The sequence below is a fragment of the Gnatocerus cornutus genome, chromosome 5 (assembly GCF_029298725.1).
Source record: "Gnatocerus cornutus isolate USDA-ARS CGAHR chromosome 5, icGnaCorn1.1, whole genome shotgun sequence".
NCBI lineage: Eukaryota > Metazoa > Arthropoda > Insecta > Coleoptera > Tenebrionidae > Gnatocerus > Gnatocerus cornutus.
Genome location: NC_142237.1, coordinates 8,416,274 through 8,427,424, shown reverse-complemented (window position 1 = coordinate 8,427,424; position 11,151 = coordinate 8,416,274). Strand labels below are relative to the sequence as shown.

The 11,151-nt window shown below is 36.1% G+C and overlaps 5 protein-coding genes across 5 annotated transcripts; 3 read left to right on the top strand and 2 right to left on the bottom strand.

The window, feature by feature from the left end:
- Positions 1 to 6: 6 nt before the first annotated feature.
- On the bottom strand, positions 7 to 5,160 carry Kap3 (kinesin associated protein 3). The gene is made up of 12 exons (XM_088037400.1): positions 4,827 to 5,160; positions 4,652 to 4,769; positions 4,427 to 4,598; positions 3,180 to 3,353; positions 2,995 to 3,131; positions 1,598 to 2,282; positions 1,455 to 1,549; positions 1,184 to 1,402; positions 932 to 1,126; positions 421 to 886; positions 297 to 372; positions 7 to 235 (listed from the first exon to the last, which is right to left on the bottom strand). The coding sequence occupies exons 1-12, from the start codon at positions 4,949 to 4,951 to the stop codon at positions 202 to 204; spliced, it is 2,496 nt and encodes an 831-aa protein (XP_087893526.1). The 5' UTR covers positions 4,952 to 5,160; the 3' UTR covers positions 7 to 201.
- A 14-nt stretch (positions 5,161 to 5,174) lies between these two features.
- Positions 5,175 to 7,354, top strand: LOC148174118 (nucleoside hydrolase-like). The gene is made up of 4 exons (XM_088037401.1): positions 5,175 to 5,401; positions 6,476 to 6,770; positions 6,824 to 6,960; positions 7,009 to 7,354. Exons 1-4 carry the CDS (start codon positions 5,204 to 5,206, stop codon positions 7,312 to 7,314), a joined length of 936 nt encoding a protein of 311 aa, XP_087893527.1. The 5' UTR covers positions 5,175 to 5,203; the 3' UTR covers positions 7,315 to 7,354.
- Positions 7,355 to 7,371: 17 nt separating this feature from the next.
- LOC148174117 (inosine-uridine preferring nucleoside hydrolase-like) lies at positions 7,372 to 9,047 on the top strand. The gene is made up of 6 exons (XM_088036792.1): positions 7,372 to 7,387; positions 7,430 to 7,486; positions 7,637 to 7,950; positions 8,060 to 8,348; positions 8,401 to 8,534; positions 8,580 to 9,047. Exons 1-6 carry the CDS (start codon positions 7,372 to 7,374, stop codon positions 8,892 to 8,894), a joined length of 1,125 nt encoding a protein of 374 aa, XP_087892918.1. The 3' UTR covers positions 8,895 to 9,047.
- Positions 9,048 to 9,288: 241 nt separating this feature from the next.
- LOC148174116 (nucleoside hydrolase-like) lies at positions 9,289 to 10,600 on the top strand. The gene is made up of 4 exons (XM_088037360.1): positions 9,289 to 9,661; positions 9,710 to 9,998; positions 10,047 to 10,180; positions 10,231 to 10,600. The coding sequence occupies exons 1-4, from the start codon at positions 9,464 to 9,466 to the stop codon at positions 10,534 to 10,536; spliced, it is 927 nt and encodes a 308-aa protein (XP_087893486.1). The 5' UTR covers positions 9,289 to 9,463; the 3' UTR covers positions 10,537 to 10,600.
- On the bottom strand, positions 10,571 to 11,131 carry LOC148174115 (bublin coiled-coil protein). The gene is made up of 2 exons (XM_088037361.1): positions 10,923 to 11,131; positions 10,571 to 10,868 (listed from the first exon to the last, which is right to left on the bottom strand). The coding sequence occupies exons 1-2, from the start codon at positions 11,050 to 11,052 to the stop codon at positions 10,690 to 10,692; spliced, it is 309 nt and encodes a 102-aa protein (XP_087893487.1). The 5' UTR covers positions 11,053 to 11,131; the 3' UTR covers positions 10,571 to 10,689.
- Between the last annotated feature and the right edge of the window lie 20 nt (positions 11,132 to 11,151).

The following is an 11,151-nucleotide window of genomic DNA, read 5'->3' as shown; positions in this document are numbered from 1 at the left end:
AACACGAAAGAAAAACATGAAATATAATCAAATAAAAATTTAAAAAACAAACTAACTAAACTTCATTGGACGACAGACACATCGACTGAATATTTTTACTTTACTAATATTAATATCAATAATTTAATACAAAGCAACAAGAAAAAATGACTAGAAAGCGTGGAAATATCACTTGTGCACCAACGCAAAATTGTCACTAAATTACATGGCCTCGATCTCTAAGTCCGGCATCACGCTGCAACACCAAATTTTAAGAATCTTCGAATTCATCAAAAATTATGTTTACCGAAACTTACTCAGGCTTATCAAAATAGTCGAAATCTATATCCTTTTGGGAGATAAACTCGGAATCCTGAGTCAATTCAGTCAAGTCTGAAACAACAAAACTTGACTCTACTTCAGTAAACGCAGCGCAACTACCTGAAAGAGGAGGGACAACAGCCGTTCCCAAGAACTCCGTATTTAAGTACGGCGGCAGCTCATCTTCCTCGTCATCCTCCTCTTCTGGTTCCAGCTGTTGCGAATCCACCATTTGCAACCACTGCGCGTTGTGATGCCTGAATTTCTCTATTTTAATCCGTTCGGCCCACGTTTTACTATGACCAGCAATTATATTAAGACACGTATTACACAGCTTTCGAATCGACTTATTATTGTCTTGGAGAAGATCAATCAGATAGGCGGGGGCCTCCGTTTTCTCGGCCAAATAATCGATGTTAATACCATGCGAAATGGTGGCAAAGAAGACAAAAATTATTTGAAGAACGATCTCGTCGTCTTCTTGGTGGGTTTTCAGGAGATCAATTAAGATGTTCATGATGTTGGATTGACAGAGGAGGGTGGCACAGCCCTCATCCGCAGCAGCTGTGCCCACGAGGACGACAACCTTAAAAAAAAGTTGCAAAAAGTTGGAAGTTACGTTAGTTTTTACCTGTAAAACTAGTTCAGGGTCGGTGTTATTGCTTCTGATGACCTTCTCTACCCATTTTAACATGTCAAAATGTTTGAAGATTTCTGCCCAATCTAGTTCTGGAAGGTTGAGGTTGCTGAGGATGCCCACGCATTCTACGACAAAGTCGTCTTCTTTTGATTCTACGACGGCCTTCGCGATGTCGCCCACGAACTCCTAAAGCACAAAAAAAATCTTACGCTTGAGAATAATATTCCCGAAAGCTTCATTTACCACAAAATTTACTTTCGAAGATTTATGTTCAGATAAATTCCTCAACATCTTCATCAGCATATTATTCTGGTAAGTAAACGCGCGCATCATCAAAGACTGCACTCTGTTCTTTTTCATCATCTGCTGTGCGTTCATTGGATCTGTGGCTAAATTAATACAAAGTGCGACCATAACGTCATCTCCTTCATTTCCGATGTTAAGTAGCAACATGTCTGTAATCTACAAAGAAAGATTTTGTAAAACCACGCACTCTATTTTTAATAAAACTTACCAAACCCACACATTCTGCAAATTGCGTTTTGACGTCATCATCGTAACTCAAATGGTACAATAATTTTAAAACAATCTCCTGGTGGCGATCATCGCCTAAAATACGCCTTTAAGCCTCTGCCAAAAATTGCATTCTTTACTTACTTAATAGACTAATAAATTTCGGGAGCAATCCGAAGTGAAATATTTTGCATCGTAACTTTGAATCGAATGACAAATTAAAAAGCAACTTTAACGTTAAATGCACCAAATCTGGACTATTCGAATCCAACAATTTCGGAAGCCTCTCTACAATATTCAGGCCTGCCATTGCATCTTTATTGCACTGCATTATCGACAACTTCTTCAGAAACGTCACCACCAGCACCAACAACTCTTCATTTTCCCTGTCTAAAGCCTTAACTAACAGCCCCACGATATTCCTTTTCGTCATCTTCTCTTCGATACCTTCATCTTCAGCTATGTTGAGCAACAAATAAAACGCCACTCTTAGTAAATGCTCTTGTTTTTTCAACAACGTTCGAAAGCGTTTCGCTCTTTCCGCTTCGGATAATTTTTTATCATCGATACTCTCCGTGGAGTTGGTCAAATCGTCGTACACGCTACCCTCCATTACCGCTTTGATGTTGGCTTCGGAGAAATTACCGGATTTTGGTCGAACCGGTTCGGGAATACGACTCCGAGGAATTTCAGACATGCTGGCGCTGCTTGGACAGGGCTTGCGGATGATCGGAGCGTCTTCAGGGGCCTCCACGCCTTCGAGGTCTGCTTTCCATTTGTCGTAGCGGCGGAGCTCGTAGTCGATGATGTCCATGCAGATTGAACCCACCTGGAAAAGGGAATCTCTAAAACGCCACCCAGCCACTTAGTTGCAAGTTGACTTGCGGCAATGTAAATTTATAATTCATAACTGAGAACTGAATAAATAAATTTGAGTATATTTGAAATTGGGCTTAAACAACTAAACAAGTTGATTCAGATTTAGATTCAGAGAAAATTATTTGTTTTGCTTTATTGCCTGAAATTTAATTGTACCACGTGTGGTCATAGCAAGTTCAAACAGATACGTTTATCTAGTCTGCAATAAAGAAATCAAATTTGCGTGGTTAAATTCTCCGAACAATGGCCAATAAACTCGTTTTTTTACGTGAGTACAAATCAATTGTCTCTTATCCAAGGATGTATTACTATGATCAGTGATGTAATCTCCATATGTTTATACGTCTAAATATAAATCTCTGAGAATACATTTCGTCTTGTTCAGTGTTTACTCTAAATCCGTCTACACGGCCATCTGTAAAATTAAGAAACAACCACCTTTTATGGTCCTACATGCATGTCCGCCCATATACGGCATCCCACCTCTTATTTCTAATGATTAAAATCATCACAATTATCCAAAGGCGGCAACTTTCTCATTGCATAATTCTTACACCTGTCCAAATATTTGAACGGTAATTGACAAACGCGCGGATCCGTCGAAAAAAAAACGATAAACCTTGAAACAAAAACCTCAAAACGGCGCTAATTCCCCAGCTTACCTTACACTTGAGAATAACCTCATGGAAACGTGAGTACATGGAAAAACAGAAAAAGGTAAACACCAGGTGTGTGCTTAAGACAATGCTGCGCTTCCAGTCTTCGCGGAGGACGCGCGCCAAGGCGCTGATCACAGTTTCTGGAACGACAAATTAAAAACGGGAATTTCGTAAGATCCTGTGGGTACCGTTTTTAGACAACGCGTCCAGGTTTTCGGGATCTCGGGCCAGGAGCTGGATGGAATGAGCACCTTTGATTTTTTCCGACATGCCTTCATAGAGCAGCTCGATGTAGTCGGACAAGTTGTTGTAGTTCGGCTCGTCGGGGTTCGCAAGTTGTTTAAGATCGTGAGAGCTATTGTCTGCAGAAGAGGAAGATTTGGATTATTGTTAAATAATTATAAGAAATACAATCGTTAGCGGCTCACGCTTCTTGTTTCAGAACACGTGCGGCCACTAAAATATTTCTTACTGTCCTCGTTACATAATAATATAGACATCTTTCTATCTGACAAAAATTGTTTTACAATGTAAAACACACATCAACATCACCTTATGTAATCTTTATTACATAATTGACTTCTTTTATTGATAAAACTGCTTTTTATGTAAACAGTTATTGTGTGCCATCACCGTCATCAATTGTGACAAAACTTTTAAGACAATAGCCTCTAAAAAATGGACCATAAAGTGTTGCCCAGCTCAGTATTCAGACTTTCGTAGTTCAAGAAAAAACATTTTCATTGTGATAAACGTGGTAATAAATTTCGTGCATCAAAATTAAACAAAACTACTACGAAACGCTAGATAATTAATTTCCAGTTGGATGACCCTGTATACTACTGGTACCAATAATTAACAAGAGACAGCCGCCTACTACATTAAAACTTTAATTATAAAGTTATCAGAAAAACACAATAAAAACCAATTGATCGCGATAATCAATTCGATTGGAGTATAAATTAATTTTTGTACGTAGCACCGGATATTTGTCCAAAAGTGACTCAACATTAGCAGAAATAATTCTGTGAATATCCTTGGCGTCTTAATCCTAACGCAGCAAATGCAAATGCTGATAACATGCAACTGAAAATAAATGAGTCATCTGCAGAAATGGGAAAAGATTAATTGCAAAACCAAATGCGACTTTTCCGGATTAGAGTAATCGTAGGTCAAGTGAGAGCCTACAAAAAGGTAAAATTAAGCACAAGGCCGCTGCACTATGACTAACGTTGGGAATCCGATTAAATAACTTTTTTCGTTTGTATAATTTCCGGCCGAGTTGCTTCAATGTAATCGTGCTCACTAATTGCTTAAAAAATTTGCAATGAAAGCGAAAATTTCACTCAAATAAACAATGCAAGAAATATTTCTCCAATCCCCAAAAATTCCAAGTCATGATCTATTAATAATTCATAAATGGGACACCTGCTACCTTTAACGGTGCCATGGGCCAACTTCCTCTTCTTTAAGTAATAAATGGTCTGTTCAACTTCAGAGACGCGGGAATGATGGATGAGATCACACTGATAGACTACTTCTTTGGCTAAAGCATAACAATCAGTTCTGCTGTTCAGCATTGGTAATTCTATAATTTTCTTGAGATTCTGGAAAAACGTCAATGTTATTGTCTGTGGTTGCTATGAGGGTGAAACCGCACCTTTTTCTCCCCATAGATAACATTCTCTTTAGCCCCCAGAATCTGGACGTCAATTTCATAATTCAAAACGATGGCATTCAGCGTAGGGTGGACGTCCAAAGTCCCCGGCTTTCGCTCTCTACAATTAAATAAACGCACTTTTATTAATCTAAAGTGAAATGAGTGAATTACTCACGTCCTCATGTATTTCGCCTCGTCTGGATCCATCTCGTAAAATGCTCTGCACGCAATGTACACGAAATACGCAATTATCACAAAAACCACAGCTAATACTGATAACACATTAATAATAATTAACATCAAACAATTAATCTAAATTTGTGCATTTTTACAAAATTGGATTGTTGACATTTTAAGTTGGTTGATACCGCGCGCACCCATATTGCCGACCTGATCAATACTGAATGAGCCAATCGCGGGGAAGGACTTAACGAACAGTCGACTAACGGAAAGCGCGCGGGAATTTCAAATTGCATTATCTACTTAAAAATACTTAACACTCATGATAAGAGTAATAGAAACATGTTTTATTATTATTTCATAAGTGGTGCGATGGCGGACGGTTTAAGGAGGATTATTGTTGATGTAGATGTGGGTATTGATGATTACGTGGCACTTTTAATTCTTCTTCACGGAGAAAAATATGGGAAGGTGAAGATCGAAGCGATTGTTTGCACGACTGGAAACACATCTTTGGAAAATGTTTGCGTAAATGTGGTCAGACTATTGGAAATCGTCGGAAGGACCGATGTAAGTTTGTAACTAATTAAACATCTAAATTAAAATAAATCGATTTAAAAAAATTCATTTCTTATTTTTTTGCAAATTTTTAACTAGAATTTCATTAGAAACAAAAAATAAATTTAATCATAGTCCATTTTATCATAAAAAGATTATGTTTATGTTATTTGAAGACGTTAGATTATGAGAATATATCTTTGTGTGCTTCTTGTTTATTTATTATCAACAAACACAAAACGATAATCCGTTGGGCCACATTTTTATTATGGTTTTCTTGACTCCAATTAATCAAAGTCAATTCCCATATTTTCGTTAGACAATTTATTTGAAGACGCGGAGTGTTTATTGCTATTACAAAATTGATAATACTTGTAGTCTTACGAGTGCATGCAAAGATTAACTCTACTCAAGTGCCTACGGAAACTTTGCATATTTTAAGCAAGTATTGTTATTTAATTTAAATTATGTAAATAGGGCAGCTTATTTAACTTACCACTTATGTTAACAAAACGCTTATAAATTTTAGTATCGACATTAAAATATTTCGAATCACTTTACTCCATCAAATATCTAATACTGATTGACGCCACCAACTGCATCAATTGATTTTTATGATAGATAGCTTCCAGTTTTCACATCTCTACTAAATAGAAGACAAAGATTTACATTTTCAAGTAACGTTTTATAATCAAAATTGGACAAAAGAAATAAAAAAATTAAATGCTCTGAACACGCATGTATGAGGATCACTTTACAGTAAAACCTCGCTAATCGAAATTAATTGGAACCAAGATGTGTTCGGATTATCCAAAAACTATTCTGAGGAATAGATATTAACTCATAGACCTTAATTTTGGATTAAGAATCGTTTACGTTTATTGAATGTATTGAATTGCGTGGGTAATTAGTTGCCTATAATAAACACATTAAATCATTCATTAATAGCCGACAAATCATGCATTAATAGTACCTAAAAACAAACAATCCCCGGAAAAATTTATTAACATTGTCCTTGCTCGGATTACTGGAATTTTGGATTAGTGAAGACCTGATTAAAGAGGTGCTACTGTATTTCGTTTTCAGATTCCCGTCTACAGAGGCCCATCTAAGCCGTTAATTCCCATAACCCATGAACTAGACGCCTGTTACCACGGCTCTGATGGCTTCGCAGATCTTGAACACACCACAACTCCCAACACTGCCATAATAAGAAAAGAACCCGCATCCACCGCTATAGCAAATTTAATACTCAACAATCCGAATGAAATCACTCTAATTTGTGTAGGACCGTTGACAAATTTAGCTCTTTCGATTCGCCTATACGACAATTTTGCAGACTCGATTAAAGATTTATGGATAATGGGAGGAAACTACACAGGTGCGTCGCATAACAATTTATTGTTTCTCTAATTGATCGTTTTTTTTTTCTAGCTCGTGGAAACATTACAGCGACTGCGGAATTCAATTTCTACTTTGATCCAGAAGCGGCGTACATCGCTTTCGAGAGTGTGAAAAAACCAATTTATATCCTAACATGGGAAACTTGTTTACACCCTGAAATACCACTGGTAAAACAGTAAAAAATATCGTGACAAACAATTTAAGCAGTTTTTTAGGATTGGCGTTTCAATGTATTGGGTGTGAAGAACAAACCAGAAATTCAACTGTTAAATCGGGCTGAACGCAAAATTCCCAAAAATTATGTTCACTGGCTTCCATGCGATGCATTTTTGGCAGCTGCTTTTCTGTTTCCTGAGAAAATGATAGCGAAAAAAAGTTCTTATCATTTGAATATTGAGCTTCATGGCAGTCAAACCCGTGGACAGGTTGTTTTAGATCATTCCAGAACTAAGAAAGATAATGTTACCATTATTGAAGAAATTGATAAAGAATTATTCCAGAAACTTTTGCTAGAGCTGTAATGTTTTGAAGATCGAACAATAAAATACTTATTGCGACTTATTTTCAACAACCTAATTATGGCACTTAGTAGTGGTATGTTTTTATCAACAAAAAAAGTGATATGTCTTGTTTAAGAACCACTAATCGCGAAGGCGAAGGTAGAAAAATTATGTATATGTATAATGTACTTAAGTATAAATATTTTTATCTATAAAAAAAGTGCTACTTATCCTGTTTTAAAACTACTAATGGAAAGAAAAAAAATTATAGCTCATTTTAATGACTAGGTACTTCTTATCTTTAAATGGAAATGAACTATTTCTACTATAAATTAAACAGTAGGTTCATTCCTTGTTATTACACCCATAAAAATAACAAACATAAATTTAAATTTTACTAAAGAACTTTCACAACGAGTGCTTTTGGTACATATTAAAAAAATATTTTTCGAAACTATCATGAATACAAGTGTTAGGAGAACCGTGGTCGATGTGGATGTTGGCATTGATGACTATTTAGCACTTTTAATTTTTTTTGTTGCTGAAATATTTGGAAAAGTGAAAATTGAAGCGATAATTTGTGCTGCAGGAAATACAAATTTGGAAAATTCTTGTAGAAATACAGTGAGACTTCTTGAGATTATTAACCGAACCGATGTAAGTTTATCCAGTGAAATTGACCCTTGAAATTTTAATTATTTCAGGACTTTTCAAAAGACAGACAAGTTTCTGTGGGGTTAATATTCGTTTCTTTTAATACTCTTAGGTTCCACTGTACAGAGGCGCCTCCAAGCATTTACTCCCTTTCGATAACATCCCCTACTTCTTTGGCTCTGACGGTTTAGGAGATGTTAATTACTCCTCAACTCCTAACTTAGGGGTAATAAAAAATAAACCAGGATCCGTCGCTGTTGGCAAATTAATTCTCGCGAACCCAAACCAAATTACTTTTGTTTGTCTATCACCTCCAACAAATTTGGCTCTTTCTATTCTATTGTACGATAAATTCGCTGACTCAATTAAAGACCTTTGGATGATGGGAGGCAACTATAAACGTAAAAAGCAAACAATTAAAATCTATTAAAATTTTTAGTTTCGACTTTACAGTTCCTGCACGAACCGAAACAGCCGAGTTTAACTTTTATTTAGACCCACATGCAACTGACATAGCATTTAAGAATGTAAAAAAACCAATTTATCTGCTTACTTGGGAGACATGTTTCCAGCCAAATGTTACAATGGTATTGTAAAAACCAAAAGTTTTATTTATATAATAATCGTTTTAGGAATGGCAGTATAAAGTCTTAGAAGCTAAAAATAAGCCGGAAATTAACCTGTTAGTTAAAGCCGAAAAAAATTTTTTTACCAAAAATATAACAATGATGCGGCTTTGTGATGGATATTTGGCCGCTGCATTTGTTCATCCGAAGGAAGTAATATCGAAAATAAGTTATCACGGTGTGACCGTTGATCTTACGGATGGACCAGATCGCGGAATAATGCGATTGGATGGGATAGATGGTGAAAATGCAAGAGATAATGTTACTTTTATTGATGAATTACACACACGTGGATTTCAACAGGTGATCATGGCATTGTAAATATGGGACGATAAGTTGTTCATATTCAAATAAATATCAAAGTAGAAGCCTAATTAATAGTAATCAGTCTGTACGAAAACTATTATACAGTAGGACCCCGGTTATGCGAAAATTATTACCAATTTTGTTTATATTAACATGTTTAGCAGCTTATTTTGTTGTTTCTTATCTACTCACAGTATCATATAAAGATGTTTCAAATAGAAACAACATTATTTTATCACTAACCATCATCGTGTTACTTTAAAGTTTCCTGAAAAGGTAAGAAAAATGGAAAGTTTTGTAGAATTGAAATAACGATAAAACACTAAAGTGGATGAGTGTAAAGTTTAAAAAAACACTTACTCAATGAGTCTACAGCACGAGATACTTAAGTTTAAGTAACTGATGTTAGTTAAAAAAAAAGTGATGTGATATTACCTTAAATTACACCACAATTACTGAAGATGATACAAAACTAATCTCATTTATAGACTGAACGCAGTGTCATACCTTCACAGATAGAAATCAGAACTGCAATAAGTGAATAATATCGTAATTATTAATATCGTTGAATTTCATGGTCAAAGATGAATTCCGCTCCTAGCAGAATTGTGGTGGACGTGGACGTCGGCATTGACGACTATGTGGCTCTTTTAATTTTTCTCTTCGCTGAAATTATCGGAAAAGTTAAAATCGAAGCAATTGTGTGTTCTGCAGGTAACACTCAAGTGGAACATGCTTGTACGAACGTAGTGAGACTCATGGAAACGATTGAACGTACTGATGTAAGTTTGCATTGATATCCGAGACCAAATTTTTATATTTCTTATAAGATTCCAGTGTATAGTGGTACTTCGAAGCAGTTGATTCCGTTGGATGATATCCCTTATTATTTCGGTCCTGATGGCTTTGGAGGTTTAAATTACACAACAACTCCTAATATAAGTATTATAAATGAAGAACCGGCAGCTAGTGGAATTGCAAAATTGGTCCTCGACAATCCCAATGAAATAACTCTTATTTGTCTAGCTCCCGTTACAAATTTAGGTCTTTCGCTTCGGTTGTACGAGTCAGTCGCCGATTCCCTGAAAGAGCTTTGGATGCTGGGAGGAAACTATGAAGGTATAACGAACAACCAAACTCGCTAATGTAAAATAATATATTATTCAGCCTCGGGAAACACTGGAAATGCTGAATTTAATTTCTACTTGGACCCAGAGTCGGTTTATATCGCCTTTGAAAGTGTGAAGAAGCCTCTATATCTTTTTACTTGGGAATCTTGTTTATTACCAAATATTCCAATGGTATAAAGAAGATGTTAGTGGTAACTGGAAGTTATATAAGTTTGTTGCAGGATTGGCAATATAAGATCTTTGATGCTAAGGGTAGACCAGAATTTGATCTTTTAACTAGAGCTGAAAGAGCTTTTTTTACTGATCAAGACTTAGTTTGGACATCTTGTGATGCTTTTGTAGCCGCTGCCTACGTCAACCCTGAGATGATAGTTCGAAAAAGTTACCACAACGTAACTATCGATTTACATGGGGGCGACACACGAGGGAGGCTCACTTTAGACCCAATAAACGCTACAAAAGAAAATATGATTCTAATTGAAGAAATTGACACTGAAATGTTCAAAGAGCTCATTACGCAATTGTAAAGTTTCATATTTTATTCATCAATAAGCATTTAGGTAATTATTCTAATAAATAAATTTATTCACAAAAACAAGTGTACTACATACTGAACAACAAAAACCAACTCCATCTTTAAACACACACGATTTAATACTTTGTTGGAATGCTTTTAGATCTCATTGCTTTTGACTGCTAGATTCTTCCTTTGACGGTTTTGAATCGTTCATTTGTTGTCTGATTTCTCGATTGGACTGCAATAACAGCAAAAGTTGAGCATGAATATCATCGTTCTTTTGCTCGATATCGTCTAATGCTGTGTTTAACGCATCTAATTGATTGTCCAGCATCTGAAATTCTGTCACAGGCTCAGTGGCCCCATTTTAGGAAGAAATAAAAGGACTTAACCTACCTTCTGGAGACATGTCATCCAAATCGTCTTCCACGTCCTCCTCATTCTCGGAAGGCATTTCTTCGTCTGGATTGTCACCGTCTGGTTTGGGAAGTCCGTTGGCTTGCGGGAGGTGCGCCTTTTCACCCATTTTTATTTATTTTGGTTTATTGTTATTAAGTCATATGACACAAAATATTCAAGGACATTGTTGTCAAGTAATGAATGACATGTGGTGTATAATTGGTTG

Coding starts and splice junctions, on each gene's coding strand:
- Kap3 (XM_088037400.1), bottom strand. CDS start 4,951: ATGTTAATTATTATTAATGTGTTATCAGTATTAGCTGTGGTTTTTGTG. Junction 4,599..4,651: donor TTATCTATGGGGAGAAAAAG/GTGCGGTTTCAC, acceptor ACGTTTTTCCAG/AATCTCAAGAAAATTATAGA. Junction 373..420: donor TGTTGTCCCTCCTCTTTCAG/GTAGTTGCGCTG, acceptor TTGTTGTTTCAG/ACTTGACTGAATTGACTCAG.
- LOC148174118 (XM_088037401.1), top strand. CDS start 5,204: ATGGCGGACGGTTTAAGGAGGATTATTGTTGATGTAGATGTGGGTATT. Junction 6,771..6,823: donor AATGGGAGGAAACTACACAG/GTGCGTCGCATA, acceptor TTTTTTTTCTAG/CTCGTGGAAACATTACAGCG. Junction 6,961..7,008: donor TACACCCTGAAATACCACTG/GTAAAACAGTAA, acceptor GCAGTTTTTTAG/GATTGGCGTTTCAATGTATT.
- LOC148174117 (XM_088036792.1), top strand. Junction 7,951..8,059: donor AGATTATTAACCGAACCGAT/GTAAGTTTATCC, acceptor TAATACTCTTAG/GTTCCACTGTACAGAGGCGC. Junction 8,535..8,579: donor TCCAGCCAAATGTTACAATG/GTATTGTAAAAA, acceptor TAATCGTTTTAG/GAATGGCAGTATAAAGTCTT.
- LOC148174116 (XM_088037360.1), top strand. CDS start 9,464: ATGAATTCCGCTCCTAGCAGAATTGTGGTGGACGTGGACGTCGGCATT. Junction 9,999..10,046: donor GCTGGGAGGAAACTATGAAG/GTATAACGAACA, acceptor TATATTATTCAG/CCTCGGGAAACACTGGAAAT. Junction 10,181..10,230: donor TATTACCAAATATTCCAATG/GTATAAAGAAGA, acceptor AGTTTGTTGCAG/GATTGGCAATATAAGATCTT.
- LOC148174115 (XM_088037361.1), bottom strand. CDS start 11,052: ATGGGTGAAAAGGCGCACCTCCCGCAAGCCAACGGACTTCCCAAACCA. Junction 10,869..10,922: donor GGATGACATGTCTCCAGAAG/GTAGGTTAAGTC, acceptor AGCCTGTGACAG/AATTTCAGATGCTGGACAAT.